Raw genomic sequence first — 14,235 nt, 5'->3', positions numbered from 1 at the left:
CATACGCCCCTACCTGAGGGAGAGGGGAGTTTATATACCCCACGCCACTCCCACAAATGCAGCCAATTAGGCTTTTTACTTGTGGTCATGGCTCGAAAGGCCGAACGAGCAAGTATACGAAAAAAGGAGAACAAGAGTACTTACCGTCCTGAGCCTTGGAACCCCGGTAGACCTAGTACAGAATTAAGAAATACAAACAGCGGATGAGGTGTGCCCAATAACCGCGACCGAGGGCATGCCTATAGAGGGCAAAGAGTCAAGAGTAGGGTGTAACTCTATTTTATTTGTATCACAATGCCAAAACTTTAAACACATTAGCCATTTCGGTAGAGGGATCCGGAATGTACCGGTCAAAACAGCTGGAGTTCCAGCGGCCTAGCTTCTTAATGATGTGAGCTGGGACATCATGTTTGGAGGCTGCGGAGGCCGCTCCGATCCTGAATGAGTGTCCTGAGATGACAGCGGGATCATGACCTAGCATGGTGACTAGGGAGCGGACGTATCTGGTAAACTGGGAGGAAGACAGAGCATGCCCAGCCACCGGGAGGAGCGGACTGTCCGCTGCTTGCCCGGACAGCATTGAGAGGAGGTCGGTGAGAGACGAGACTGGGCACCACTGATGTGAGGTGGGGAAATATCTGATGGATGCTCCCCATCTGCAGGTTTTGGTGGACGGAAGGGTGAAAGTGAAACCTAGCCTGTTGGATGATAGCTGGCTCAGGGTCGGCCCGGGTGCTCGGCAGCCAGTGCGCGTGAACTCCCCCGGTCTAAGGAAGCCGTAAAAAGCAAGGTGTATGGCAGCTTTGATGACCGTGCTGAGGTGAAAACCAAAAGGGTGCGTGTCCAGTAAGGAAGACATGGCCCGGAAAAGATCCCCCGTGACCGGTGCGCGAGAAAGAGATTTGGGGTGCGACAAGACTGAAATGCCCTTGAGTGCTGCTTTGATCGGATGAGCAGAGAGTAGAGAAGAGGCGTGAGGGTGCGAGAGTGACCTGTGGTGTTGAAGACCTGTTAAGTGAAGTTTGATGGTGTTCTGGGATAAGTGTAAAGAAGAATGGCAAAAACCAACAAAAGCTAGGGCAGAGTGTAAAGTGATTGTGGGGGAAAGCCCTAAGCCCTGCATGAAGGAGGAGAAAACCGCCAAAGCGGTATCATAAGCCCGGATCGTGCTGGGAGCTAAAGACTTCTTGATTAGAGTGTTGGCAATGGAGACGTATCTGGCTAGTCCGTCAGCAGTTGTTGGAACGGAGGCACCGGGACTCCGACCCGGTCTGCGTCTGGCTGTACCTGAAAAAACACACCCAATTTAGCCCGAGAGAGTGCATCAGCCGCCAAGTTCTTCCTACCTTCTATGTGCTCGATCAAAAAATGGAAATTGTGCTGGAAAGACAACAGAATGAACCTCCTGACAAAGCGCATTATGTGGGGGGACCTAGAGCGTCCTCTGTTGAGAATGTCGACTGTAGCGGAATTATCGCACAGAAATCGAACTGTGGAGTTAGCCCAGGAGTTTCCCCAGACAGCAGCGGCGGCTACGATGGGAAATGTTTCAAACAGGGCTGAAGTTACTGTGAAGTCAGGAATGTTGCGGATCTCAGCTGGCCAGGGGCCGGCTAACCATTTGTTCCCGAAAATGGCTGCGAAGCCAACCGATGAGGCATCGGACACTATAGTCGGGGACCCGTCTGATAAAGGGGGAACGAAGAAAGAGACACCGTTCCAGCTCTCCAAGAAGTGATCCCACATGAGTAGGTCAGCCATCGCCTCATTGTTGATGTGGATGACCTGCCTCTGACCCGATACTGAAGGGAGAAGGTCCAAAAGTCTGGATATGAAGGCTCTCCCCTGCGGGATGATCCTCATAGCGAAAGCCATCATGCCCAGGAGGCTCTGGAGTTCGACCCTGGTTACTGTGCGACTCCTGGATAGGTTGTGTATCATCTCCCAGGTTCTGACTAGTTTCTCCTGGGGAAGCCTAGCCTGCATGTTTACAGTGTCTAGGATGACGCCCAAGAACACCAGTTGCCTGACGGGGCCCTCCGTCTTGTGAGGTGCCACTGGGACCCCGATTTCCTTGAACAGAGACAGTAGTGAAGTGAGGTTGAGAGGAGCGAGACTAGGATGTTCGAGTAGTAAGAAGTCATCCAGGTAATGTATGACGTGCTGGCAGTCAGCCACGTTCTGGAGTGCCCAATGTAGTGCTGTGGCTAGTTGGTCAAAGAGCCAGGGGCTGCTCTTTGCCCCGAACGTGAGCTTAACTGCGAAATAATACTTGTCCAGCCACCTGACACCGTGCCATTGCCAGAGGTCTTGTCTGATCGGGAGTAGTTTGAAAGCGTCCGTTATGTCCGCTTTGGACAACCAAGTGTTTCTCCCTAACTGTAGGATGATCTGTATGGCTCGGTCAACAGTAGCATATTTCATGGAGAACTCGTCAGAGGGGATTAAAGCATTGATGCTGGGAATGATGGAGGAATAAGGCGCTGAGAGGTCATAGATTAATCTTCTTTTATTGGAATATTTGCCTGTGGCAAGCCCCAGAGGGCTGACTCTCCAACATGGAAAAGGGGGCACATCAAAGGGACCTATCATGAAACCTTTTGCCAATTCCTGCTGGATTAGCCCGGACACGATCTCTGGCTCGGAAAGGGCTGATGACAGGTTACCACATTCATGGTTGCTTTGCAGCAAAGCGACCAAACCTGTGTGGAACCCATCGCAGAAACCCGCCACCAGCCATCTCACCCAGTCGGGCTCAGGATGACCAGCTAGGACCTGGGCGAGGACCTGGACCTGTACCACGCCTAGTCATGCCTGAGGGCCCTTCTGGGAGCAGATAGAGCTGGGGTGAGCCCTGAAACAAATGAAACACACATGTAGTAGTCTGCAATTGCTGTACACGCAGGAGGAAAGATTGAAGTTATTGCAGATCTGGGTCTTGCCCAGGTACCTCACTGGTCTACCGAGCCTATCTAGGGCGGCCACGTTCCTTGGAGCTGGAGGGGTGAAGGCGTTCAGGCTCCTACTGGTGCTGGGTTCCCCTGGGTTGCTGACCTGTGGGCACCAGCTGGAGGAATGCGTGGTCACCCCGCATGCGGTGCAGGAGGGGGCTTTCAGACCCGCGAAATGTTCGCAGTATAGCTCCGTGTCTATGGACCCCCAGTTGGTGACGTAGCCGAACTGCGCGTATGCGGCTGCTACTTTTGCTGAAAAAGACTTGTGGTACTCGTAGAACGTGGTACCCCCGTATTTGTACGCCATCTGCACAACCCTGTGTAAGTACAGGTCCAACTCCTCCCTGCGGCCAGGGCTGACTGAACAGAGTACGTCCCTGAATAGTCCAAATGCCAGCACAAACTTAGTGACACTCAACTTCCTGCTGAGCCTAGCGTCCTTGCTTTTGAACGTGACCGCCAGCTCCCCGCAGGCAACGGTTTTGGTATCATGTACGTCCGTGGTGGCAATTAGCAGAGAGGCGAGGTTGACCTCTTTTCCCTCAAGGATGTCCTTTTTTATGGCTGCCGGGATGAAATGTGCGGGCGTGATGATCGGTGGAGGATGTGGCATACCTGAAGGTGTGGCCTGAGAGGTAGAAGCCGTGGGCGACGCTGCGGTCGGGACTGCTACGTCGCTCCTGGAGAGTTCCATTAGGTCTAGCCTAGCCTTGAAACCTGACACCGTCGTAAGCACCTCAGTCATCAACGTGTGAAGCTGAGACAAGGAGGCGCTTGAAACTTGATCCTGGACCGCAGCCTGGCTACCCTGGGGGGCTTGGTCAGCATTCAGCAAGTTGAATAACTCGCCCTTCCTAGCTGAGGCCGGAAAGGGGACACCCCTCCTTCTCAACTCTTCCATTAGCCTGGGGATGGTCCAGGACCTGTATGAGGGCAAGCTGCCTCGGTCCGAGGCCCTGGCAGGAGTCTCAGGAACCGAGAGTGCCTCCTCGATATCCGCTGGCTGAGACATGCTGCTGGCAACCTGTCCGGGCCATAGAAGGGTGCCGGCAAGAATAAGAGGAAAAGAGAACAATAAAAAATGACTAGTGAAAAAATATATATATACCCTCCCTATATATGTATATATACTCTCTGTACACAGGTTTTTTTTTTGTTTTTTTTCCAAAATTTTTTTTTTTTTTCCGTTCTCCTGGCTACAGGAGGGAACTGACCTGCTGAATTTCCTGAGGGGGGGCTGGAGCAGTGGTGGGAAAGAGTTGCTGCCCCCTGGAGAAATCCGGCGTGATTAGTAGGGCCTACGTGCCACTGGAGGGAAGCTGTGGCCTCCGTGCGTGGCTCTAACTGAAAACCGGATCGACCCCCCCCCCCCCCCCAGCCGAGCGGCGAAGGGGAGCGGGACTGTATTGCAGGTCCTGGGAAACCCCTCCCCTATGGCCGGGGCCGTTTGTGTGGAGGCCGTCAGCGGCAGCGTCCTCCGGCTGAGCAATGGCAGCGCCGCGGCGCCGGACGACGCCGTCACTGAACCCCGCCCCCCCCCCCCCCGGGCCAGAAGCCCCGCCCAGCCAGCGCACGAGGCAGGAGATGGCGTGGAAGCGGGGCACCCGGCCCGGACGGAGCGGCCGGGCCGACGGGCGGCGGCGGCGCGGCTGAACCAGGGAGGTCCCCCTCCCACACCCGGAAGCGCCACACCGGGGAAAACGCCGCAGTGCAGGGCCCGACAACCCGTTTCCCCTCCCCGGCCAGCCGAGCGAGTGCTGACAGCCGGCAGGAGAGGACGGGCCGCGCGACCCGCAGGAGCAGCGCTCCCCCAGAGCGGCAGCGAGCAGGTGGCAGGCGGGTAACCAGTGCAGGGGCCTGGGCCTGCGGCAGGAGTGATACTTACCGACCTGAAACACGAAACACGAAATAACTGCAACCCACTGCAAACAACTGACACCTCCGAGACGTACGCCCTAACACGGTATCCTGCAAGAGAAATACCGCCCACGAGTCATACGCCCCTACCTGAGGGAGAGGGGAGTTTATATACCCCACGCCACTCCCACAAATGCAGCCAATTAGGCTTTTTACATATCAACTGGCTCCAGAAAGTTAGAAGAGGTTTGCTACGGGGATTTGCTTCTAAACTGGGCATTTCCCGAGACAGGTGTCATCAGAGAGACAGAAAAGAACAACCTTAGCTTCAGAAGCTCATAAGTACTGAAAGGATTAAGATTTTTTAATAGAAGTAATTTACAAATCTGTTTAACTTTCTGGAGCCAGTTGATTATATATATATATATATATTATATAAATATATAAAAAGTTTTTTCCTGGATAACCCCTTTAAGGACGCAGCTCATTTTCACCTTAAGGACCCAGCCGTTTTTTTTGCAATTCTGACCACAGTCTTTTTAAGCATTAATAACTCTAAGATTCCTTTACCGAATATTCTGATTCTGAGACAGTTTTTTCGTGACATATTCTACTTTATTTTGGTGGTAAATTTTCGTCGTTACTTGCATCCTTTCTTGGTGAAAAATCCCAAAATGTCATGAAAATTTTGCATTTTTCTAACTTTGAAGCTCTCTGCTTGTAAGGAAAATGGATATAAAATGGATATAAATTATATATTGATTCACATATACAATATGTCTACCTTATGTTGGCATCATAAAATGGACATATTTTTACTTTTTGAAAAAATTAGAGGGCTTCAAAGTAGAGCAGCAATTTTTAAAATGTTAATGAAAATTGCAAAATCTGAAGGGACAGATGTTACAGAACTACAACTTCCAGCATGCCTGGGCAGTCTAGGCATGCTGAGAGTTGTAGTTTGGCAACATATGGAGGGCTACCGTTTGGGCACCACTGTAATAGTGGTCTCCAAACTGTGACCCTCCAGATGTTGCAAAACTACAACTCCCAGCATGCCCAGACAGCCTTTGGCTGTATGGGCATGCTGGGAGTTGCAGTTTGGCACCCTCTAGAAGAGCAGCAGTAAATATTGCTTACTACCCCCTTCCTTAAACCCCCACACCCACCCACCGTCGTCTCCCTACCTGAGCCGCTGATCTCCACAGTCTCCAGCGATGATCGCGGGGCCCCATCGCATCTTCTTTGTAGGTACCGGCCGCCATCTTCTCCCCCCGTTCTGCCCGACATCAAGGGGTGGGCAGAGCGGGGGGTTTCCTTGGCAACCCCCTGTCGTGCGCTGCCATTGGTCAGAATTAATTTCTGACTAATGGCAGGGGATAGGAGGAGATCGCAGCGCTGCAATCTCGCTCCTATTCCTCAGGATGATCGGGGCTGTCACTGACAGCTCCGATCCTCCCTATTTTCCGGGCGATCAGGTCACCAGAGACCCGATCAGCCCGGAATAGCAGAACATCGCATTTCTGAATTGAGCGGCAAGGACCGGAATTCCCATGGGCGTATCCATACGCCCTATGTCCTTAAGGTTAAACACATATGGGGGGGAGGAGAAGATTAATTAAAACCTGTCCTGCAGGGAAGATTCCTTCTTTCATTTTAAAAAAGGCCTCAGAAAAATAAAAATAGTAATCTGATTGGTTGCTATTGGCAACTGCACCACTTTTTTCTCTGCACAGCTTTTTAAAAAACTGTGTATGGACATGCCCTCAGACAATGTTTACATGGCAGAAAATAGGCGGAATGAAGACTATGCACTTCTGAGTGGTCCTAATGCTGCGGAATTAAGCAAATGGGCAGAATGTTCCACTGGGAAGTGCACCGTCTTTATAAGTGGCAACGCATTTCTGAGCAAAATCTTCAGAAACACTGAACTGTTTCTGCAGATGGAAGAATTGGGATTTCCACCGTGTGCACAGTATGGCAGAATTCCATTGAAATCAACCACGGAATACTGCTCAGAAATTCGCCCATGCAAACATAGCCTCAGAGGGAAGCTGTCAGCTCTATTTGCTGGTAAGGGCTGCAGATACTGTTGGCTAGCTGCTAGGATATAAAAGCAAACTGTATCTGTCCTGGAGCGGACTGTCATTACCAAAACTTAAAATCACCTTTTTATTTCTCAACAGTCAAGGAGGTGGAACTAAGCGCACCACATGCCACAGCCAGACATATCTTATCTTGCAACCTTGCCTCCTTGACTGAAAGCTAATCCCTTTATGTCAAAATGTAAGACAAGAGTAGTAGTCTGTAGGTGAATAGTAAACCTGAGGATGATACTAACTTGCTTTAAAGGGGTACTCCGGTGGAAGACTTTTTTTTTTTTTTTTTTAAACCAACGGGTGCCAGAAAGTAAAACAGATTTGTAAATTACTTCTATTAAAAAAATCTTAATCCTTCCAGTATTTATTAGATGCTTAATACTACTACTAAACTCTTTTCTTTTTGGAACACAGAGCTCTCTGCTGACATCGCTGTCCATTTTAGGAACTGTCCAGAGCAGCATATGTTTGCTATGGGGATTTTCTACTACTCTGCTGACATCACGAGCACAGTGCTCTCTGCTGACATCTCTGTCCATTTTAAGAACAGTCCAGAGAGCTGTGTTCCAAAAAGAAAATAATTTCCTTTGTAGTATTCAGCAGCTAATAAGTACTGGAAGGATTAAGATTTTTTTTAATAGAAGTAATTTATAAATCTGTTTAACTTTCTGGCACCAGTTGATTTAAGAAAAATAAAATACAAGTTTTCCACCAGAGCACCCCTTTAACCCCTTAAGGACTCAGCCCATTTAGGCCTTAAGGACTCAGACAATTTAATTTTTACGTTTTTATTTTTTCCTCCTCGCCTTCTAAAAATCATAACTCTTTTATATTTTCATCCACAGACTAGTATGAGGGCTTGTTTTTTGCGCGACCAGTTGTCCTTTGTAATGACATCACTCATTATATCATAAAATGTATGGCGCAACCAAAAAACACTATTTTTGTGGGGAAATTAAAACGAAAAACGCAATTTTGCTAATTTTGGAAGGTTTTGTTTTCACGCCGTACAATTTCTGGTAAAAATGACATGTGTTCTTTATTCTGAGGGTCAATACGATTAAAATGATACCCATTATTATATACTTTTATATTATTGTTGCGCTTAAAATAAATCACAAACTTTTTAACCAAATTAGTACGTTTATAATCCCTTTATTTTGATGACCTATAACTTTTTTATTTTTCCGTATAAGCGGCGGTATGGGGGCTCATTTTTTGCGCCATGATCTGTACTTTTTTTATACCACATTTGCATATAAAAAACTTTTAATACATTTTTTATAATTTTTTTTTTAATAAAATGTATTAAAAAAGTAGGAATTTTGGACTTTTTAAATTTTTTTTCGTTCACGCCGTTCACCGTACGGGATCATTAACATTTTATTTTAATAGTTCGGACATTTACGCACGTGGCGATACCAAATATGTCTATAAAAAATGTTTTTTACGCTTTTTGGGGGTAAAATAGGAAAAAACGGACGTTTTACTTTTTTATTGGGGGAGGGGATTTTTCACTTTTTTTTTACTTTTACTTTTACATTTTTTTTTACACTTGAATAGTCCCCATAGGGGACTATTCATAGCAATACCATGATTGCTAATACTGATCTGTTCTATGTATAGGACATAGAACAGATCGTAATATCGGTCATCTCCTGCTCTGGTCTGCTCGATCACAGACCAGAGCAGGAGACGCCGGGAGCCGCACGGAGGAAGGAGAGGGGACCTCCGTGCGGCGTTATGAATGATCGGATCCCCGCAGCAGCGCTGCGGGGGATCCGATCGTTCATTTTAATCGCGAACTGCCGCAGATGCCGGGATCTGTATTGATCCCGGCACCTGAGGGGTTAATGGCGGACGCCCGCGAGATCGCGGGCGTCGGCCATTGCCGGCGGGTCCCTGGCTGCGATCAGCAGCCGGGATCAGCCGCGCATGACACGGGCATCGCTCCGATGCCCGCGGTTATGCTTAGGACGTAAATGTACGTCCTGGTGCGCTAAGTACCACCTCACCAGGACGTACATTTACGTCCTGCGTCCTTAAGGGGTTAAGGGAAAATAGCATTGACAAGACTATGTGAGAGAATAACTGTACTTTGATGATCTGCTCTGCACTCTAACAAGTAAACAACATCTTCATACTGAATCACACATAAAGAAGTTACAGACACTTGTTTTTGCTTTGGTTTAAATTATGTTTTAATTAATTTGCTCAATACTTTTATATTACAAGTGGATCAAAAATTGAAAAAGTCCATTGTACCAATCAACCCAAAGAAATCAGAAGATACAAAACTGGGTAGAAGATTAGACAAAAAAGAAATGCCTGTAGTCAGGATTCCACAATGAATAATGCAGAGTATTTACTCTTAAGCAGCTCTATAACAGCCATGTTACTTATTAGAATATGACTGCTCTTGTGTATCTCAATTCACCTTTACGAAAAGAAGCTATGACTTCAAGCAGTACCTGCCCTCATTCGACCAAACGTTACAGTGTTATAAAGCACAGTACCATTTCTTGTTCAAACTTAATAATAAATAATGCTGCAGCCCACTTTACAATCATGTTAAATAAACAACGTACCTATGTGCCACATATGTCCATCTGGGGCTTTCTGGTTTTATGCAAATTAAGCTGATTTAGTGTAAAATTACAAGTCATGCAGTAACTTCCTTATTTACTTTGTGTTTTGAACCTTGATTCCAAAATCTGTTTGCGGTCAGTAAATAGTAAAGTTAGTTCATGCTTACACCTATGCTGTTCATTATGTGCATAGGAGATTCTTATTCTACAGATTTTCAACCTAAAAAAATGTGCAATCAGTAATAGTATGAAGAAAAGAATAGAACTAAAAGAGAAAAAAACAAAGTAGATTAAAAAGTTGCATCACTTAATTATACAATAATTAAACTTCATATACATACAACTGGAAGTCCCCATTAAATTTTGGGAAAAAAATGACAATATTGCATACCAGCTTATTAAAAGATGGCAGAAATAACTGTACCGCGCATAAATTAAAAGGTGAACTTAGCCTTACGTACATGTACAACGATATACCCAGTGTCTTTTACATATCACTGAAGGATGGCTATAAGAATAGACAATTTGCTAGATCAGCCACTTACCATAAAAAGCTCATTTTCAAGATTGACTTTGGATTTGTTCACATCTGAAAAGAAGTGTATGTCTGGGATATACCTGCAAGCTCCATTGAGTTCAACAGACCAAGCAGAGTCTACTAGTTACTACGGTACATTTTATCCACTCTACAACACAGAAGGCTGCGCTTTTGAGTATCACAAAATAACAGTGCATGCTTGAAAATGGAGTCACTTTTACATTGCGGTTGGTCTACTAAACTCGATGGACCAAGCACAGGTACAACACAGTCTATGTAGGCATACCAGTCCAAATCTAGGCTACTTTTCTGATTTGAATGCAGCCACAGAGCAGAGTAGAGCTCTACAAAAATCTAGAAGCAATAGTAGAAAGAAGAAGAAAAAATGCAAAATGAGAAAGAACTCAATACGAGGGAAAGTATGTTTTTGTAATGAGACGTTCTTGACATTATGGATGTAGTGCAGTTACACATGGCATACAAACAGTTTTGGTGTGTTGTAATCTGCACATGACTGCCTATTTAAAGGAGTGGTCAAGTTTACAAAACCCATGTTCCAATACCCTAGGGAAAGCTGAGGGGGTTTTCTGTTTAGCACCCTCATCCATAAGGATAAAATACAAAAAGCATATCTCTAAGTGCCTGCATTAGTTGTAATGTGCACAGTGTATGCCTTATTTCCCTTATGTTGGCACTACAGGTATACTGAACACTGCTTAGTACCACAGATCACTGGCTGCAGAATACTCCATGATCATTTTATCATTAGGAAACACTAACAATGAAAGATGTCCAAACTCTACCGCTTAAGTCCATGGGGGACATTAAGACATCTGTAGGGAATCACTTTATGAATATAAATGGGTTCACTGACTGGCATTAAAAAAAAAATTCTAATCTGATGGCATCAATACAAGTAATTTTATGCCTCGTAAAGATCTTCCTGGTGCAAGTTTAATGATTGTTTCCTATTGACACACTGTAATACTTTATTATTTCCATTGGACACCATGCACAGGACAGCAGCATATATGTACATATACGGATATAAGAAATACTTCTTCAGAATTCACCACTTAAACCTAAGAGATTATTAACACACAAAATCATCGTCTGGATTTAACGCGATGGTATCAGTAAATATTACAACTGGGAGTGCACTTCTTGATCAGTCCCTTTATGGATTTAACACCCTGCCGGCAGGAATAGTATAATGCTTTATTCAGCCAACCTGAGTTGTAGTTCAAGTGAATAAATAAGTAGTCAAACTTGGATTGTGATGGCAGAGTCAGAGGATCCAATAGAAATGGAAATTGCTTGTATCTTCTGACTTTATTGATTGCGAAGAACAATTTACATAATACAAGAAGATGCCAGCTCCCGTAGTAAGAAAGGATATTCCAACTATTTACCATTTAGTGCAGGGATTCTTAAAACAAAATACTGCACATAAAGCTTCCTTAAAGTCTCTAGAGCAGAAATTCAACAAAATTCCATCATTGCTGTAAACAGAGAATAAAAAATAATCCCCGTCTTCCCATGTATTGATTTTATTTCAACCTATAAAAGGTAAAAAAAAAAAAAAGTTACGCATATTTGGTTGCAACAGCATTGTCCCTTCAAACTATTTCATTTTAGGCACAATTAGGAGGAGGGGTTAAGATTGCAGAGTTGCACTAGACATTAAGCAAGTCCTCATCACTGTCATCATGAAAAGATGTTATAGTAGGCTTGTCCTCCTTTTTATATAGACCAGATCTGGATTTTCCGGCCTGTTCTTGTCCACCGTTAGCTACACCTATTATGTTCTCATCACTTCCAGAAGCATACTGGCCTAAAGACCGGTTTAAATTCTTCTGTTTGTTTCTTGCAGACTGTATTCTGACTTCAGGGACAGTCAAGACCTCGTCTTCACTGTCAAGATCATCAACGTGAAGTGAGGTGAAGGCTCCAGCTTTAACGCTCCTAACGTGACCATTTTCATGGAGTGATTTTCCATGGTTGGCAGATACTTCTTCCATGAGCCACTCCGTTTCATTGTCCACTTCTTCTTCTGTGTTGATCTGAATAATGTAAACCAAAGACGCAAGTTAAGATAACTGAAAAACTGAACAGGAGGCCATAACACGAGTATAGAAGTTCTTAGTAGAATTTTAGGGTTATGTAATTGTGTATCTATGTTATTAAAGGAGGATTCCAGTTACAGATAGATTTTAATCATTGTGTAGATGAAACATTTTACAAGTTTCTAATAGTGTTTTAATGCATCACCCTTTACAAGATATCAGTTTGTTGTCAATTAAAGAGAACGTTTTTTACTTTCACAGACTGTAATCCAGTACATACATAGTTCTACTTACAAGAACTCTATCCAGTCTAGGCAACGCTTTATAGGATATAACAACCTAGACTCTACACTAATACATTCTAACAGCTACTGCAGCATAGCAACTTTCTAATATTCTGTTTGTTTCAATTTCTTACCATACTTCTGGTGAGGGAATGTGAAATTTCCTACTCAGGCTGGGTTCACACCACGTTTTTGCAATACAGCTCCTGTATATGTTTTCACTTTGAAAACCATACGAAACTGTATTGAAAATCGTATGCCAAACGATTCATCCGGTTGCGTCCGTTTTTGTACGGCTTTGTCGGTTTTTTTCCCGTACCAAAAACAGTAGCCTACCACGGTTTTTGGTCCGGGTGAAAAACCATATTATACCATATACTTTTTTTTTTTTTCATTTACATTTTTTTTTAACATGGGAGTCAATGGGAACTGTACAGGACTGTATGTGCGTACGGTTCCATACGGTTTTTGACTGTGCACAGTTTTTTTTCTTGGAATTTCAATCAAACAAGTGAAACTTTATATAGAATTGAGTGAAAAGTTGAAAACTTACACAGTTTTTCTCCTAAACGGATGCAACTGGACATCATTTTGAAAATCGTATATGGTTTTAAAACTTGTACACACGTTATGATACAGTTTAGTCCGGTTTTGAGGAATCTGTTTTTCATCAAAAACCTGATACGGGAACTGAATTGCAAAAATTTGGTGTGAACACAGCCTTACATTTAGAAGCTGAAAATCCCCTAAAAAGGAGTACATCATGCTTCTGACAAAATACATTTTTTGCTAGCCATAAAAAAAAAAAAAAAAAAAAATGAATACCTTCATGTACCTGATTTCCTTTTTTCTTTCAAAAGGAGAGCTCAGGGAAGGACCTGAAAGCTCAGCCAATCACTGGGCACAGCGCTCTCTTGTCTCGACCAGTAATTGTCTGAGCCAGCAGGTCCTGCACTGAGATCTTATCTTGGAAGCAGGAAGAATATTGGAGATCAGGGGACCAGAAGGAACTAATAGGGAGCTGTGGGGACCGAAAGTACATAAAGCTTTTTTTTCCCCCTATACAAAAAAAAAGACCAAGGAGAGGTGAGCTGAAGATTTTCTGCATTTACCATTACACACTTATCAATCGAACGCAGAGCACACAGATCAATGCAGTTCTATGGAACTGCATTGATCTGTATGAGGAATCTAATGGTTCCTTCTAAAAGTCCCCTAAGGGAAGCATTAAGTGTATAAAAAAAAAAATAAAAAAAAAAATATTTTCTAATAAAGGTTTAACCCACATACATTAACCTTTTCCATATTAAAAGTTTAAATCACCCCCCTTTTCCCAAATTCCATATAAAAATATGTAAACATAATAAAAACAAACATATTTGATATCGCCTCGTGCGTAATTGTCCAAACTGTTCAAATATAACATTATTTATACCGTACGGTGAATGGCGTAAACAACCCCAGAATAGCTTTTTTTTATCACAACATACTCCAGAAAAAATTTAATAAAAAGTGATCAATACAACAATGGTACTGATAAAAAGTACAGAAGACGGCACAACAAATGAGCCCTCAGAGCCTGGTAAACACAAAATGGCAATAAAAAAAAAAAACAATTCTAAAACGTTTAGAATTTTTTAAAAATAAATAAAACATGATGCAAACTTTACAAATTGGGTATTGTTTTGATCGTGTCGACCATGTTAGTTTAACTGCACAATGAATGGTGTAAAAAAAAAAAAAAAATAACATTTGCAAAAGAAATTTTTTTACTTCACTTCACAAATATTTTTTTTTTCCTTTTTGGAGCATATGTTATGGTAAAATGAACAAAGACATTATAAAGTAC

General features: G+C 43.9%; 1 protein-coding gene across 2 annotated transcripts in view; it reads right to left on the bottom strand.

The window, feature by feature from the left end:
• Window positions 1-9,658: 9,658 nt before the first annotated feature.
• IGF2R (insulin like growth factor 2 receptor) overlaps window positions 9,659-14,235 on the bottom strand; it is a 138,730-nt gene continuing 134,153 nt past the window's right edge. For both annotated transcript variants that reach the window (XM_056567238.1, XM_056567239.1), the window contains one exon: window positions 9,659-12,099. In XM_056567238.1, the coding sequence (XP_056423213.1) occupies window positions 11,713-12,099 (387 nt within the window). In that variant the 3' untranslated portion in view covers window positions 9,659-11,712. The remainder of the gene's footprint in view (window positions 12,100-14,235) is intronic.

The sequence above is a fragment of the Hyla sarda genome, chromosome 3, assembly GCF_029499605.1.
Source record: "Hyla sarda isolate aHylSar1 chromosome 3, aHylSar1.hap1, whole genome shotgun sequence".
NCBI classification, from domain to species: domain Eukaryota; kingdom Metazoa; phylum Chordata; class Amphibia; order Anura; family Hylidae; genus Hyla; species Hyla sarda.
The sequence above is the reverse complement of the archived record's forward strand: the minus strand, read 5'-3'. Positions and strand labels throughout refer to the sequence as shown.